This window comes from Stegodyphus dumicola, chromosome 2 (genome assembly GCF_044657685.1).
Source record: "Stegodyphus dumicola isolate Sdum_Otavi_A_Nest chromosome 2, ASM4465768v1".
NCBI lineage: Eukaryota > Metazoa > Arthropoda > Arachnida > Araneae > Eresidae > Stegodyphus > Stegodyphus dumicola.
Genome location: NC_140769.1, coordinates 170,978,738 through 170,993,960, shown reverse-complemented (window position 1 = coordinate 170,993,960; position 15,223 = coordinate 170,978,738). Strand labels below are relative to the sequence as shown.

The 15,223-nt window shown below is 30.6% G+C and overlaps 1 protein-coding gene across 3 annotated transcripts in view; it reads left to right on the top strand.

The window, feature by feature from the left end:
- LOC118190682 (protein trachealess-like) overlaps positions 1-15,223 on the top strand; it is a 386,424-nt gene that overhangs the window by 359,409 nt on the left and 11,792 nt on the right. For all 3 annotated transcript variants that reach the window (XM_035361440.2, XM_035361441.2, XM_035361442.2), the window contains 6 exons: positions 1,053-1,239; positions 3,200-3,318; positions 6,251-6,447; positions 8,795-8,901; positions 9,546-9,693; positions 11,901-12,022. In XM_035361440.2, coding sequence (XP_035217331.1) covers positions 1,053-1,239; positions 3,200-3,318; positions 6,251-6,447; positions 8,795-8,901; positions 9,546-9,693; positions 11,901-12,022 — 880 coding nt within the window. The remainder of the gene's footprint in view (positions 1-1,052; positions 1,240-3,199; positions 3,319-6,250; positions 6,448-8,794; positions 8,902-9,545; positions 9,694-11,900; positions 12,023-15,223) is intronic.

Here is a 15,223-nt window from a genome sequence, read left to right as displayed (position 1 = left end):
CAACGGTTGATCAATAACAACGTATGGTCACATCAAACACGGCTTGAAGGTACTTTCCATGGTAGACATGGCTTCAACCACGTATCCACTGAACGTTTCGCAGGTAGCTTTTATGACTACCTGCGAAATTCTTAATGCGCTAATTATGCTACCATTAGCGCTTATGCACATTATGCTATCCTCTGCTATGAAAAAAGTAAAAGAACAAAGCCAGCTCTTTATAAAGAACTTTTTAAACAATGTTTGAAAGGAGCTGTTCCAAAATTGTTCACCCCCAAAGCAGTGGAAAGAAATGGATCCTTCAAGACAAAGTCCTACATCGAATGACTTATTCAACGATAAGTTTTGTACAAAAAAAGAAGAAAAAAAAAGAACAAGAAGAAGAAGAAATTAGCTTACAATGCATTCGGTTTCGAATATTCGCGCGAAATCATTATCCGATTCCTTTCAAATGGACTTTGGTGTACTTAATGATACTAAAAATGAACGTTTAAGCAACAGCTAAGCGTACATTGTCTTTGGAAACCTTGTTTGTGCTGGACCCCTCTGAACTTCATTATGCCTTTATTTCTATTTAAAACAGCGTTGCAGAGTTAAAATTCAGATAGAGGGGTTTCAGACACAGAATCCTAGACATTAAGAATGCGTCTTTCTTTAAATTAATTTGTGCAATTAGTCACCATGAACGTAAATCATTCTTCAAGTACATACTATATTTCACATTTCTTATTAAGAAATTAAGTTATTGGTTTTGTGCAGTTTTCTTTAACTAACAATAATAATAATAATCACGCAGCGATCACGACAGACTTTGCAAAGTATCAAAGATTGCTTTCCTTAAACCAAATTAAATTAATGTCTTTATCATGCAATGACTAAGATTCAAAATATTAACGAAACTTTCAAAAAATCGGATAAATCCGATACGAATTTCTAGCATTGTTATAATAGCATAATATGTTATATAGCATAATAATTGTTAGTTCTGATGTTGAGTTTCTTAAAACATCGCCAGATATATGAGACAATTGGTAAAGACCGTTTCTCCTTAGGTCGAAATGACAGGCAGTAGTGTCTTCGACTACGTTCACCAACAAGATCAGTCAGAACTTGCAGATCTAATAGGAATCAACATGTGTTCTTCGCCCTCGGCAGCTTCACCTCCAGCATCGGTAGCATCTGATGATGGGTCATCCTCCAATCCTGGCCCTTCCACCCCCACAGGCTTCGATAGACCACGTGAGTACAGTTTTCATAAACCTCATTTTGGTATTCTGATATGAGAAAAAATCATGATTTAATTAATTTGATTTTGGCAGAAATGTGTGTTTAACCAATTGAAAATACATGAACGTGATACGAAAATAAAGAATTTAGCATTCACACTGCCAGATCTTAGTTCCCTCAAAAGCGACAGCCCTTTTTTTTTTAAAGAGTTGTCGCTTTGCACTTAATGTGACAAGTTTGTAAAATCATTAGTTCCCCCCCCCCTTTTTTTTTTTTTTTGTCCGAAACTCGAAACATGACAAACACGCTATGCCCTCGCCAGGATTCCTGAAGTCCGCCCCCTCCCAATTGCTAGCCGGATCTGCTTCTAATTACGCCACGAAGGTAAGGAGGCAGTAAATTTCTTACATTCTTAAACATTAAAAGGCAACTGGGCACGGGGGGACCCCCGTCGCCAAATTCTGGGAGTGACGAATTATTGTCCACCACATTTTCATTCGGGCCCACTTTTAGAATCATTAGGTTTCTCATTGCAGGAAATGTGAAAAAACTACAATGTCCTCAGCGAGATTTGAATTTTGGATCTCTGGATTGCTAGACTGACATGCTTTCAGTTACACCAAAAAAGCAAGCGGTAATTAGGGAGAAAATTTCTTACAGGTTTATTTAAAAATTCCCTTTCACAAGTGTTATAATTCCCTTTGAATAACTTTTCTACCCCCTTCCCGAAAATTCCTCATGTTCTCAGTGATTTTGCCACTTCCACAGACAGGAATGAGTGGTGTGAGATTTGTGTCATTGGATGTTATATTAAGAATGTTTTAGGTGCTGTGTTTTTCTCAGCTGTTGTTGTTGTGTGTAATCCTCCTGCTTCTAACCTGTAGCCAGATCAGATCCACAAATTTTATCGTGGCCAAGAGGCAAGAGTTGCACTTGTTGTAGGTTTAATCCTTGGGTACCTTATACATGACAGTGCGAGTTTCCCAGTTTTCACGCAGAACCGGCCTGTGAACAGTCCTGAGAGTTTTCTACCTTCAGCCTTTCGAGAGGACTCTCAACTCGATAGTATTTAAGTGCCCTTATGTCGTGAGGACACTATACACTTGCAGACATTCATGCTTTCTCCGTAATTCTAATCTGCCCATGATTTGTAGAGGCATGAGCAATGACCTCTCCGGAACTCGTACCTGGATCTCTGGAACATGGGCTAGGCGTTACACAACAAAGGCATGCTGGAAGAAGAGAGAAAATACCTTATAGGTTATAGCAGTTGGATCTTCTTTCACCATGGCAGTAGGGCAGCATTTTTCTCATCATAAAACATACTAGTCTTTATTATTATTGATAGTTAAAAGTTTTAGTTTTAAGACCATTATATAAAAGAATATTAGTTTTATTCTTATTTCCGTGTAAGAAAGAATGTGTGTCACCTACGTTATGTAAAAAACACATAATTAGTCACAAACTTTGGAATGATGCACTTCAAAGAGATTTTATTGTAAGAATTTTCCTGCTTTCAGAATAGAAAGAGGAAATGATTAGATCAAAAAAAGAAGATTTAAGGGCTATTATAAGTTAAAATTAAAATTTTGTACATTGTCAACCAATTTTTAATGTCAAAATAAAATGCTACTTTATTGTCTAGAACTCTAGATAAATAAATTTTTAGTGTAGATATTATATTTTTAGTGTAGATTAGATATTTCCTCATTTCAAAAATTTTTAAATAAATCTAACAATAAAACTTTTTTGTTCTAATGATAATATTTTATATTAAAACTAATACGAATTATCTATTGTAATATAAAATAAAGATACATAAGAGCTCTCTCAGCGGTAATAAATTTAAATAACTTCATTTATTTAGATAAGCTCAGCAAATGTATTTAATTCTTCAGTAATTATTAGCCAACTATTTTTTCAATGATTTTCCCTGGATTAGTACTTTAAATGGTTCTGTGTTTTCTTGCAGCCCCAACAATGACTCTGCCTACCAACAATGCAGGTCAGAGTCTACAGAGGTCTTTTTGTGTGCGAATGAAGTCTACGTTGACGAAGAGAGGGTGTCACTTCAAATCCTCCGGTTACAGAGTAAGATTCTGATTATTAAACGAAGTCATGAATCAAATAGATATTTTAATCTTAAAACATCAATATCATTTTAAGCTGCATCTCTTAAAAACTATTAAATGCAAAAACATACTACTGTTAAAACATTGATTATGCAAAAAATGTACTAAAATCGTATTACAAAGTAACTACCTTATTTGCTTTCACAATTTTGGATGGCAAATAAATACAAATGAAATAATAATAATAATAATAATAATAATAATAATAATAAAGAATTCATTTTGAGTTCTATAAAAAGGCAGTACTATTTTGTAATATGTAAAAGTGATGGCCGAGCATAATTCGAGCGAAACAGGAAAATGGCTTTGCATTATTTCATCCATTTTAAGGCTTCATTAATTGTACGATGCATTCTTTTATTTTAAAGCACCACTTAAAAAAAAAAAAAAAAAAAAAAAAAGGTGGCTCTAAAAAAGCTAAATAAATGAAATAAAAAACTGAAATGCAGTAAAAAATTCTTTGTTTTATGAGCATTCAATTTACTAACAACATTGTTACCTGTTTATCAATAAAATAAAAATATTAGAATATGATTCTTCTAAGCCTCACCCCACTAGTGGCCGAGTGGCTAAGCCAACTGAATACTGGGAATTTTATCCCAGATGAACGGACTGGATGCATGGTTGGTTTTCGTGTTTTTTCTCATGTATAATGTGAATATAAGCCAGTTTCCATTAGGAAGTTCTACCTGAAGGTATCCCTTCCCTTAAGCAGATAGCCCTGTGTGCTTTGTTATATTTCAGATATCTAACCTAACCTAACTTCTTCTGAGCTGTCTGTTCTATTGATTTTAATAAATACTAAAATGCATCTTTCCGCGAATATTTTAAAAATTATTAAAGCGGTAAATTTATCTCGTGAATAAAAATAACATTTAAATGATAAGTATAATTAGGAAACAAATTTTTTATAAAATGTAGACTTCTCCAGTTCTTTATTTCCAATTGCTACATCACACCTATAAGCCCCCCCCCCCCAATAAGCCCACCCATAAGTCCTTCTTCTTTCACGAAGAAAAAGTTCTTGAAAGAGTTTTCACACAGAGGGAGCTTTACAATAAATTATACACTTTAAGAAATACAGAAATGATTTTAACTATTAAAATATACAATACTTTTGTTGCTTTTTTATTTATTAGTTTGGGTAGTAATTTTGAATGAAAAACAAAAGAGATCTCACATCCCGTCGAATGACAATACTTGCCATGCTATATGGATGACAAATTGAATGGTATTAAAACGTTACGTTAATGCTCATAATTTTGAAAAGACATTGAACAATTCTGATATTTGATAAAAAAAAGTTTGACTTTGAAATTTTTAATTGTATAATAATGAAATATAAACAGCTACATTATCAAAAATTAATGTGGATACAAATTTCTGATAAAGCTATGGTATATAAAATTCAGTGCCTTTTTCCTCTTCAAGTTAAATTATGTCCTACGAATTTTAATATGGAACGTACAAAGCAAATAATAGTGCAACTTTGTTAATATAATTCGTAATTATGCTATAAAATGAAATAAACATTTGATTATAAAGAATTAAACTGATGCCATCAATGATAGAAATATATATTTCCTGTAAAATCGAAGTGCAAATTTTTTCATAAAGTAATATTGTTAGAGAAACAACCTCACTTTAAAGCTAAGCCAGCTTCATGAATGACTGAAGTGCTGCCATCTATTAGCAGGAAAACGTACTTACGCCACAATACTTTAATAGATAATTTGTATTGTAGATCATTGCGAAGCGATAAGAATTATCAACAATTTGCTTTAAGACCTTTTATAAGGTTTTACTTAATTTTTTGTCCCCAAAGTTTTCTATTTTGTAAGAGGAAATCATACTTTACATCTCAAAATCTTTAGATCTCAGAGCACATCTCTGAAGAGAAATGGAATTTTATGTAGCAGAGCTGAAGTACAATTTTGGAGAAAATTAACTTTGGGTTGAAATTCGTAAACACAATATCAGTTATTTAAAATGAATTACAGATTGTGCATATAATGTAACAATTAAAATTCATTATCGGAAATGCAAATGGGCTCATATTCCTCGATCAGTACCCAATTGAAATATTCCAATTGCAGTTAATATTATGAACTCTAAATATTTTTAATACATTCAAGTCAATGGTTAATAAAACAGGAGCAATCAGAAATTAAATTACTACTGAAAAAACATCAAGGAAATTTATATGACAGTATTGTCAAATGGTGATAGTAACAAATTAAATCAATGAGAATTTTATTGTATTGTCTGTGTTACTGCAAAAACAATTTTTAAACTATGTAATCTCTAGCACATCTAAGGAATTTTATTTTTTCTCAACGACTTTTACTTTGCATATGATATAAGAATGTTCTTTCAATGAACCGGTATTTTTACAATTGTATTCGCTGTATAAAGAAATGTGAATATAAATTTAACTGCAGATATTAACATCAGAAATGAGGTGCTGCCATCTGTTAGTGAAAATTTAAGTTATTGTATAGTTAGTTTGAAAAAATATGCTATACAAGAGAAAATAATCAGAGGGAAGAAATTTTAAATATAAGTTATGATATTATTATAATAATTTTTTTAATATTCCTTAATATATCGTTCACGTGCTAAATCACACAATATCTGTCAACCCACCGTGACAATAAAGTAATCAATGATGAAATTGCTGTTTAATTTTTTTAAATTAATAAGTTGTACTTACAACGTAGCGTAATACTTCTTTTTTCTTTTTTGATTGTTAGATGTAAAAAAAGTAATATTTTATAAATATATCAAATGTTTATAATATATTAAAATAAATATATGAATTTAAAAATAAATTATATTAAATATTTATAAATTATCATAAATTTTAAATTCTGATGTTTGTTTTCTTGTAGGTCGTTCTAGTACTTTCCCATCTGAGACCACAATATAACTTCTCAGCGTCGTCCAGAAAGCAAACTCCAACGATAATGGGTCTCGTGGGACTGGCCATCGCGTTACCCCCTCCTTCCGTCAACGAGCTGAGGCTAGAGTCAGATATGTTCGTTACGCGACTCACATTCGACTTTCGGATATCCCACTGCGAACCGAGGTAAATACTCAGAACATTTGCATAATATCTTTGCTGACAATATTTACTGACAAATCTCTATCTAACTAACTATGGTTTTTCTCAAAACAGCATGTTAAACATGATTTAAAAAAGACTTGTTTTAGACTGCCTTGTATATTTTTGACTGTATCCAAATTAGAGATTAAATATTTCAGATGCTTTAAAACTTTAGATGAATCAAGATTTTCAGTGAAGCATCAGCAGGAAAGTATGGAAATCGTAAGATTCTTTCCCGGAAATTGTCAGCAAAAAGGTGACCATAAAGGCAAACAAAGAAATCATTTTGATGTTCTTTCTTCAACACTCAGTTCTCAAATTTGTAATTTTTAGCCCAAAGGGCGTTACCCCCAGAACGGCTATTAATTTCGTTTTGCATTTTGAGTTAGTTTACGATAAGCGTTGTTTCACTTTTCAAATTGTTGTCACCAAATATTAGAGCCCTGTGTAATATTTAAAGAAATGAAATAATGAAGAACCTGCATAAATGTATATACATCTCTCGCATTGTGATAAAACAACGGTACCTAGAGCTATTCAATTTTGAATAACATAATCTTTCACTGAATATGGGCATCTGGAAGCCCGAATTAGGAATTTTTTTATTATCGATTTCGTATTTTGTAACACTTTAACGAATTCTTGATTAACAAACTCAACGATTTCAAAGCGAGCAATGGAACATTGTACGGGGAAAAAAAAAAAAAAAAAATTATCTCCAGCGCGCGAGACTGTATCGGAAATTCTAGAAATATACTCATTTTAAAATTATTTTCCGATATTGCTACTGAATTTTATGATATAAGTGCGAATAATATAATATTTAATAAATAAAAGTAGCAAACAAAACGTTAAAAAACGCCCCTTTGGATGTAATGTATTTTTTTAACATTGTACAAATATTTATAAATTAATCCTGTTTTATATGACATATCAAATTAATCACGTCAGGGCAATTAACGTGACAGTCACTAATACTAAGCATTATTTTTAATATATTTAGGCTCTTGATGTGCCATATTATCATTACGGAATTTAACTTCTTTTTTTTTTAATTGTATTGAAAAATTTCTATGAATAAAGATATTTCAACCTCTTTAAGAATTGTTTGCAACAAACATTAAAATCAGTAGTAAAAGTCTACTTCACAGTTTTAAATTCTAATCAAGCAACGCTGATGTTTTCTGAGTTCTTGATTTACGAAAAGGTCTTTTTACAGTCTACAGAAAAAGTCCTTTCAAGTCACAAAAAGATGATGACGAGAAATAGTCAACTATCACTAAATAATTATCATAAAAGAATAGGAAGATGAAATAATTTTTCAGCCATTTTTTGTATTATTCTACAACTTTGCCATCAAAATATCAGCTGAATTGCAAATAAAGTGTTGTTAAAAATTTCGTAGTTTTCCATGGCCCATTTACTCAAGTAATGCATTAACTTGCCGGATCCATCTCTAAAGAAAACCGATGTTTTGATATAACTGCAAACATCAGATTTGTAGCATTTTAAAATACATGGGGTACCTCAAAAGACTTCGGCTTTCATTTGATTAAATATAAAAAAGCGAAAGTGTTCAAGCCCAAAATCAAAATAAGATTAAATTCATTGGATTTTCTGGTATATTACATTTCTCATAATAGTACGTCTAGTTTGAAATCCATTAAATAAATTTATGATTCTTATTTGACAAACAAAGTTTTTTTTTATTTATTCCTTTTTATTTTAACAATTATCTTTTATTTTACTTTTTTTTCATATGAAATATTCTCTATATGAAAATAATAATAATATAATATTTTCTATATTCAAAAGAACTATATTTATATTTCTATATTCAAAGAAAAGTTCAAAACTTGAATTTAATATGTACTCAAAGCAAATGCTCAACTTTTCTGTGATTCTAGAGTAATATATTCAAAATCCCTATGTATTTTATTCAAATCCCTATGTATTTTATTTTGTTATAGATCTAAGAAACAGATACCCGGTGACAACAATTTTCTTTTTATTTTAAACACAAATTGCTTCGGTATTATCAGTTGCTTGACAAATCTTTTATTTAACAAAAATTAATTAAAAATTAACTAATCAAATACAGTAACACAAAAATTTTCATTGCATTTCTCAGGTAATATTCTAACCCATAAATGTGAATTGTTTTTATTATTACCTGGTATGATATTACGCCATACAATAATAAATGACAAATAAATATTTTTCTTTATAGGTGAAGTATTCAAGAATATTGTAACGAACTGCACATTTTAAGTTATAATTTTCTAACTCTTCACTTTATTATTTATTACTGTTATTTTTTATTTAATAGAGTTTCTGAATTGCTGGATTACACAGCTGAAGAAATTACAGGAACCAGCATGTATACGCTGTGCTACGCACAAGACATCGAAAAACTTCGAAAGTGCCATATAGACTGTGAGTTTCTTATTTTTATTCTACTACTGAATATTTTAGCATTTAATTAACGTCACGTTCTGCCAACGTCGAATCTAAGTCAGAATCTAAAAATGGATTTCCTTTTTGGTGCGAAAACAATTTTCATTAATCACAAGCCAGATGCTATTCCTAAATTTCAAAATATTTCCTAATGGAAGCGATGAAGAATTTCAAAATATTTCCCAATGGAAGCGTTTATTTGTTGTTCTGGATTTTACGTTCATTAAAGAAAATTTTTGATATTATTTTACCTTATAATTAACTAATTATAAAAATCTAAAAATTTAATGAAAATTTTGTTACTATTATTTAAGTAATTAGTTAGTTTAAGTTTAAGATATAAATAATTACGTTTATAGATTTATAAAGAGACAAGTTCTTTTATACCCATTGGTCAAGAAAATAAAAATTATGTTCTATATATATCCATTGGTGCGCTGGTAAAATTATATTTTATAAATCCATTGGTGTTATATTCAAAATATCCATTGATCAAGATAATAAAAAATTATGTTATTTTATTATACGTTAATTATTTATTAAAAAGATGTTATTAAAATTGTTTACATTATGTTCTCAAAGTAAACACAAATGATATTCTTTTTTAATCTGTTTCATTGCAGTAATCCAAAAAGGACAGGTGATGAGCGGTTACTATCGCTTGATGAACAAAAATGGAGGTTACACGTGGTTACAGAGTTGTGCCACGGTCATCTGTAATACCAAAAACGCCGAGGAAGAGACCATCATCTGTGTCAATTATGTCTTGAGGTAAATACTTTAACTTGATTAATTGAATACTCAACTGCGTCTCAATTTCGTTAAATTATTGGTTCTCTGCGATTAAATGCGTACAAGTGTACCTCATTTCATTGAACCAATTTCTTCCATTTTGTAGACATCTCTCTTGTTAATAAATCAAAGGTATCTGATAGTTCTGCCTCAAATCAGTGAAGAAAACGCCTTTTGTAAACTCAGTTGGTTTAGTTCCTCAGAAATCTCACGATATTTTAAAATTTTCTTTATTATTATAGTGAAACTAAGCCATATAGCATTAGTAAAATATCCTCTAAGTATTCTCTGAATAATATTGTACTTATTATTAAGTTTTTTAAAATACCATTACTTAATTCTATGTGTCGTTAAAATTATTCACTGCGAGAATTTTCTTTGTTCAGAGTGTCAAAGTATTTCCACAAATTTCGTACACTTTATAAAGGAATTCTTGATTTTATCTATTGAAACATTTTTTACTTCTATATTATTGAAATTAGGTGTACTAATATAAGTATAATATTATTTAAGTAGAAATAATTAAATTATGATTCATAAATTATGATAATAGAAATAATTAATTATGATTTTAAATAAAAAAGATATAAAGTAGAAAAAAGACTTTTTATCTTTTTTATTTAAAATCAAAAATTAAATTCCAAAAGAGGCTAAAAACTAAGACTCTTGCAGCAAGCAATTAGTTGTGTTGGAAATTCGAAAGTCTTTTCCATCGAGAACAGAAACTAAAATAAAGCAAAAGAGCTGTGCTGCTTTATAGATAACATAAGGAAACCAAAATTTCCTCTGACTGTTTTATTACAATTTTCACTTATTGCTGTAGAATGGATTGAACCTGTATTATTTTAATTAGCCTACGTGGGCAGCGTCGCACCAGAATTAGAAATCTGATAGGATGTAGAATTATACTGCGATAAATGAGGTCGTGAGTAGAATAACTGAAAACATATGACGTAATATTGATGCATAATTCCCTTCATGCACTTCATACGAGTATAACGGGCAGATTATGATATAAAAGATGTTAATCCTTAAAATGTTAGTAAATTCTTCCTTGTGTCCGCAAAGTATCCTAGCATTTTTTATTGATAAGATAATGGTATACTGTAGTTTGGATCTTTCTTAAATAAAATATTTTTAATCGTTTGAGACTCACACAGCGTGATCATGCTATTCAGATTTTTCGTAGGATTTTCGAATATCTGGTTTTATGCACTATATTTCACTGCAGTTTGCGATTGAGGACTTTGGATTCTGCTAAACTTACTAATTCTTGTTGATCGCATTGCTACTTTTTCTAGAATAAACCATTTACAAGTAACATAATTTCAAGTTCCCATCATTGTCAAATATTTTTATTCCATAAGAACTGCTATTTATTTATGAACTTTAAATGCTAGTACTGTAAACTAAAAGTACTTTTTTATTTTAAAAATAAGCATTGTAGAGATATAAGGAATATTTTTTGGAAGCAGGAAAGATTCGCCAGGAATCGAACCACGGACCTCTGGAATACCGGCCCAGCGTGCAGAACCACTACACCACGAAGGCACGCTAGGAAAGCGGGAGAAATATCTTACAGCATTATTTAAATTAAAAATCAATTAACTTTCATAACTTTTATTTTTATCAAAGCATATAAGATGAATTTCTTTCTTACATAGTGCATAAATTAATGCATGCAATAATCTCATAAAAGATGATTAATTATATTATAAACTGGCCTTTCTTGATGTAAATAAGTCAAAAAGCCTTCATACCGCTTGGTTTTTTTCCGCCATGAATTAAAAGTAGCTCTATTGCGAAATATTCCTGGGGCTCAAGCAGTTAAACTAAAGTCATTCTAGCTATCTCAGCTGTATGGGGTAGGGAAGAATGTAACAGATCTGAAAATCTGAATAATTATTTTTTATTCTTTCATTGTGTGTTCCAACTATTTATGCTTAATATATCAGATCTAAAAATATACAACAGATCTAAAAATATGAAAAATTATTTCTTACTCTTTCATTATGTGTTGAAATTACTATGTTTAACATAACAGATCTAAAAATACATGACAGATCTAAAAATCTGAAAAATTACTTTTTATTCCTTCATTATATATGTTCCAATTATTTATGTTTATATTGAGAGAAGTAATAAATTACAATGTGAAATTAAATTATTTTTCATTATGATTTCAGTAACGTTGAGTATCCCCACTGCGTTATGGACTTCAGTCAGTTGCCATCTTCACGAGACCTGAGGAATGACGACCCCAGCAGTTCAGAACGTGGTACCAGCCCGGACAAAGAGGGAGGCAGAGGTACTGCGCCCTCCCAGTACGTAATGTCTGGAGTGCCAATGTCGCGATAATTCCTAATGCAGTTAACATAACACATAAATCTCCTCTAATCACACTTGCTAGTGCAGTTAACGTAACACATGGATTTACGCTTATTACATTTTTACACTAACCATCAATCTCTCACGCTAATTATACTTCAGTTCTGTTTTAATCAACGATTTACAGCAAATAACTAGTATAATACTTATCTTTGCAGTAACTTCTAAATAGAAAATTTAAGCACTCAGACTGTAGTTTGCAAGCTTTTTTCTCTCTGTGTTAACAAGTATAAGAGACATTTAAAATTCTTCCTTAAATTTTATTACAAACACATGTGTAGCGGAAGTATGAAATTAAATTTTTAAAAAGTATCTACTAATATATAACAAAAAACTTTCGCCATTTTCTCTGTCTAAAAAAATTGTATGATGACAAAACCTGCGAAAGTAGACACGTATAACGTCTATTGTTAAACTGAAAAGTAGGATAACGCAATTCTATAGATTAATAGTCAAAATATAGGATTTTATGTTCATGCACTAGTTATTATGATGTGAAACTTTGCTATAACTTCTTAGAACTAGAACTTTTGGTATCCTCACTTCGTGTCCTGTCGCCAACGCTGCCAAAGTTCATTCCAATTTTGAGTCTTTTCTCTAGCCAACTTTAAAAGCGAGCCGTGTTAATTGATTCAGATTAAGTAAACTATTCTGTGTGTAGTTTCAATCTACATTACATGAATTTAAATTTTCAGTTTTGTGTTGTTTTAAATACCCGAAAGTGAAGGAAATTTGTCTGTAGCGCAAGTAGTGCCTTTTGTTAATTTCAAAATTGAAATAAAAGGTTACTTTTACTTTCATAAGACCTTTCAGCTTGAATTCAGTCTGGAGCGGTAACTCGTTTGTCAGTCTGTTAGGTTCTGAAGGACATTAAGTTCAACTTGTAGTGCAAGCAGAATCCTATAACAAAACGTAAGTTTAAAAATCGTTTGTTTTTGTATGTACGAGTACACTGTAGAAGCATAAACTTCTTCTAAAATCCCATATGCATATTGCTATCTTACTGCCTAATAAAAATTAAAAAAACTACTAATGTGTTTACCGAATAGTAAAGGATACTCTTTAAAATAATGTGTGAAATATTCGATCTTCTGTGCTAAAAGCAATGCGCACAGATGTGAATTCCTGCTAAAAAAACCAACTGATTTAGTTAAATGTTCACAAAAATACTGAACTTTGTAATATGGCAACAATCAATCATTCCACTTTTCGTGAGCTTCCTTAAAACCGACTAAAGAAGTGTTGCTTTTTTTTTTTTTTTTTTTTTTTTTTTTGAGTTTGCTGGTTTAAATGTTTACGTCGTAGTATCCCCAGGCTGTAGGCATTCTGCTGTTAATAATGAATGATTTGGTTGATTAAGTATGATCAGCACTCTCGAGATATCTGGATAAAGAAGACACCCTTTCGTGAGAGACTTTTTAAAAGATTTTTTTTTTAATATTTGTATTTAAAACAGCAGGAAACTTGAAAACACTATGTAACGGAATTCGTTAACTACAGCTGAATAAATTACGAGATTTTCGTGGCTTCAGGGCCAGGCTGGCTCAAAAGGACGACGGTAAGAACGTTATTCGATAATCACTATAACTTCAGCTGTCAGCATTCCTAACCCTATCGGAGGCAATCTCATTGTCTCAATGGAAGTAGGTTATACTTGAACATAAACATCAAGAAATGGATTTTAAATCTGTTAATTACTCAACATTAATGACATAAGTGGACATTAAGTCACGTCCTTACGCTAGAGCCTAGATGAATCTGCATTTTGTTATAAACTCAAAGTACAAAATATAATCAGATTTGAGTCTTATGTGGTGCACTTTTCTTCGGCATTTATGGTTAATAAAAACTTCATATTAACCGCATATTAGCGTTTCTTAATAACTTTCTGATATTATTTTTTAATATCGTTCGAGGCTGCGATTATTCTTCGAGTTACTCATTTACGAATATTTGTTTTATGAGTAAGAAAAATTGAATATGAGTGATGAAAAATCATTTTCATTAAATTCTTAGCATTATGACCGACGCCTTAATTATTAGCAATTATAAATTTATCTACTACTCTTTTAGACGTCTGCAGAATCTTTCGAGATGATGTTTGAAGTAAACGAGAAAAGATAAACTAGCTGGTTTTTTTTTTTTTTTTTTTTTTTTTTTTTTAGATCTGTTTTCCTGTACGTTGGCAAAGTAATTTTCCGTAACAAATGCGATATAGCATTATAGAAGGAAAAGGAATTTATGCATCTATTGGATCAGTATATGAAAAAAAGAACTTAGAATATAAAAGACCACATTATTTTATGTGTAGCTATTTGTAGCTATACACATTTGTAGCTATCTTAAATCTTAGAAGTTTCGGAACAGCAATTTAATTTGTCTGTCTGAAGAAAACAGAAAGGCAAGGGAATAATTCCATTATTTTCTTCATTTTGGCTATTAATGAATAAAACTTCTTCCACAACTACTTTCCTTTTTAAGAAAATTTTATAGATTAATAGAGTATCATAAAATGCAACTAATAATGCTGCTTTTAAAACAATTTAACTAAAGCACTAAAAGACTCAAAGATATTAACCTAATGTAATTCTGAACGATGTCAGATATATAAATGAGATACATTCCGCAAGAGAAGAAGAGGAAGAATGACCTTGCCTGTTTGCATTTGCATTAGCTGTACATAAGTCACGTGATCTCTGAGGTCACCTGCATTGTTTGTTTACGAAAGGTATACATAAGTCACATGATCTATGAGGTCAGCGGAATGTATCTCATAAAATTTTTATTTTCTGAAAACATTTCTGAAAACACATCAAATGTTCTTTCACAATATTTTCGCTGGATTGTAGCAATCTCGAAAAAGTTTCATTTAGTGATTTAATTTAAATACATTAATTTAAAATGTCAGTACTTTCAACAGCAACATAAAGCGTCTTTATGAGGAAGGATTTTTATAATTTGTTAGAAATTATACATATCCAAATAGCGAGGTTATTTCTGAAAACATAATGTTGCATGCGTACGGGTTCGTAATAGATTGAATGCACAAGTCTGATAATAAGTTAATAAAAATTTATTTTTATTAAAAAAATGTTTCAGAACTCTGAAATTTTCTACAGAA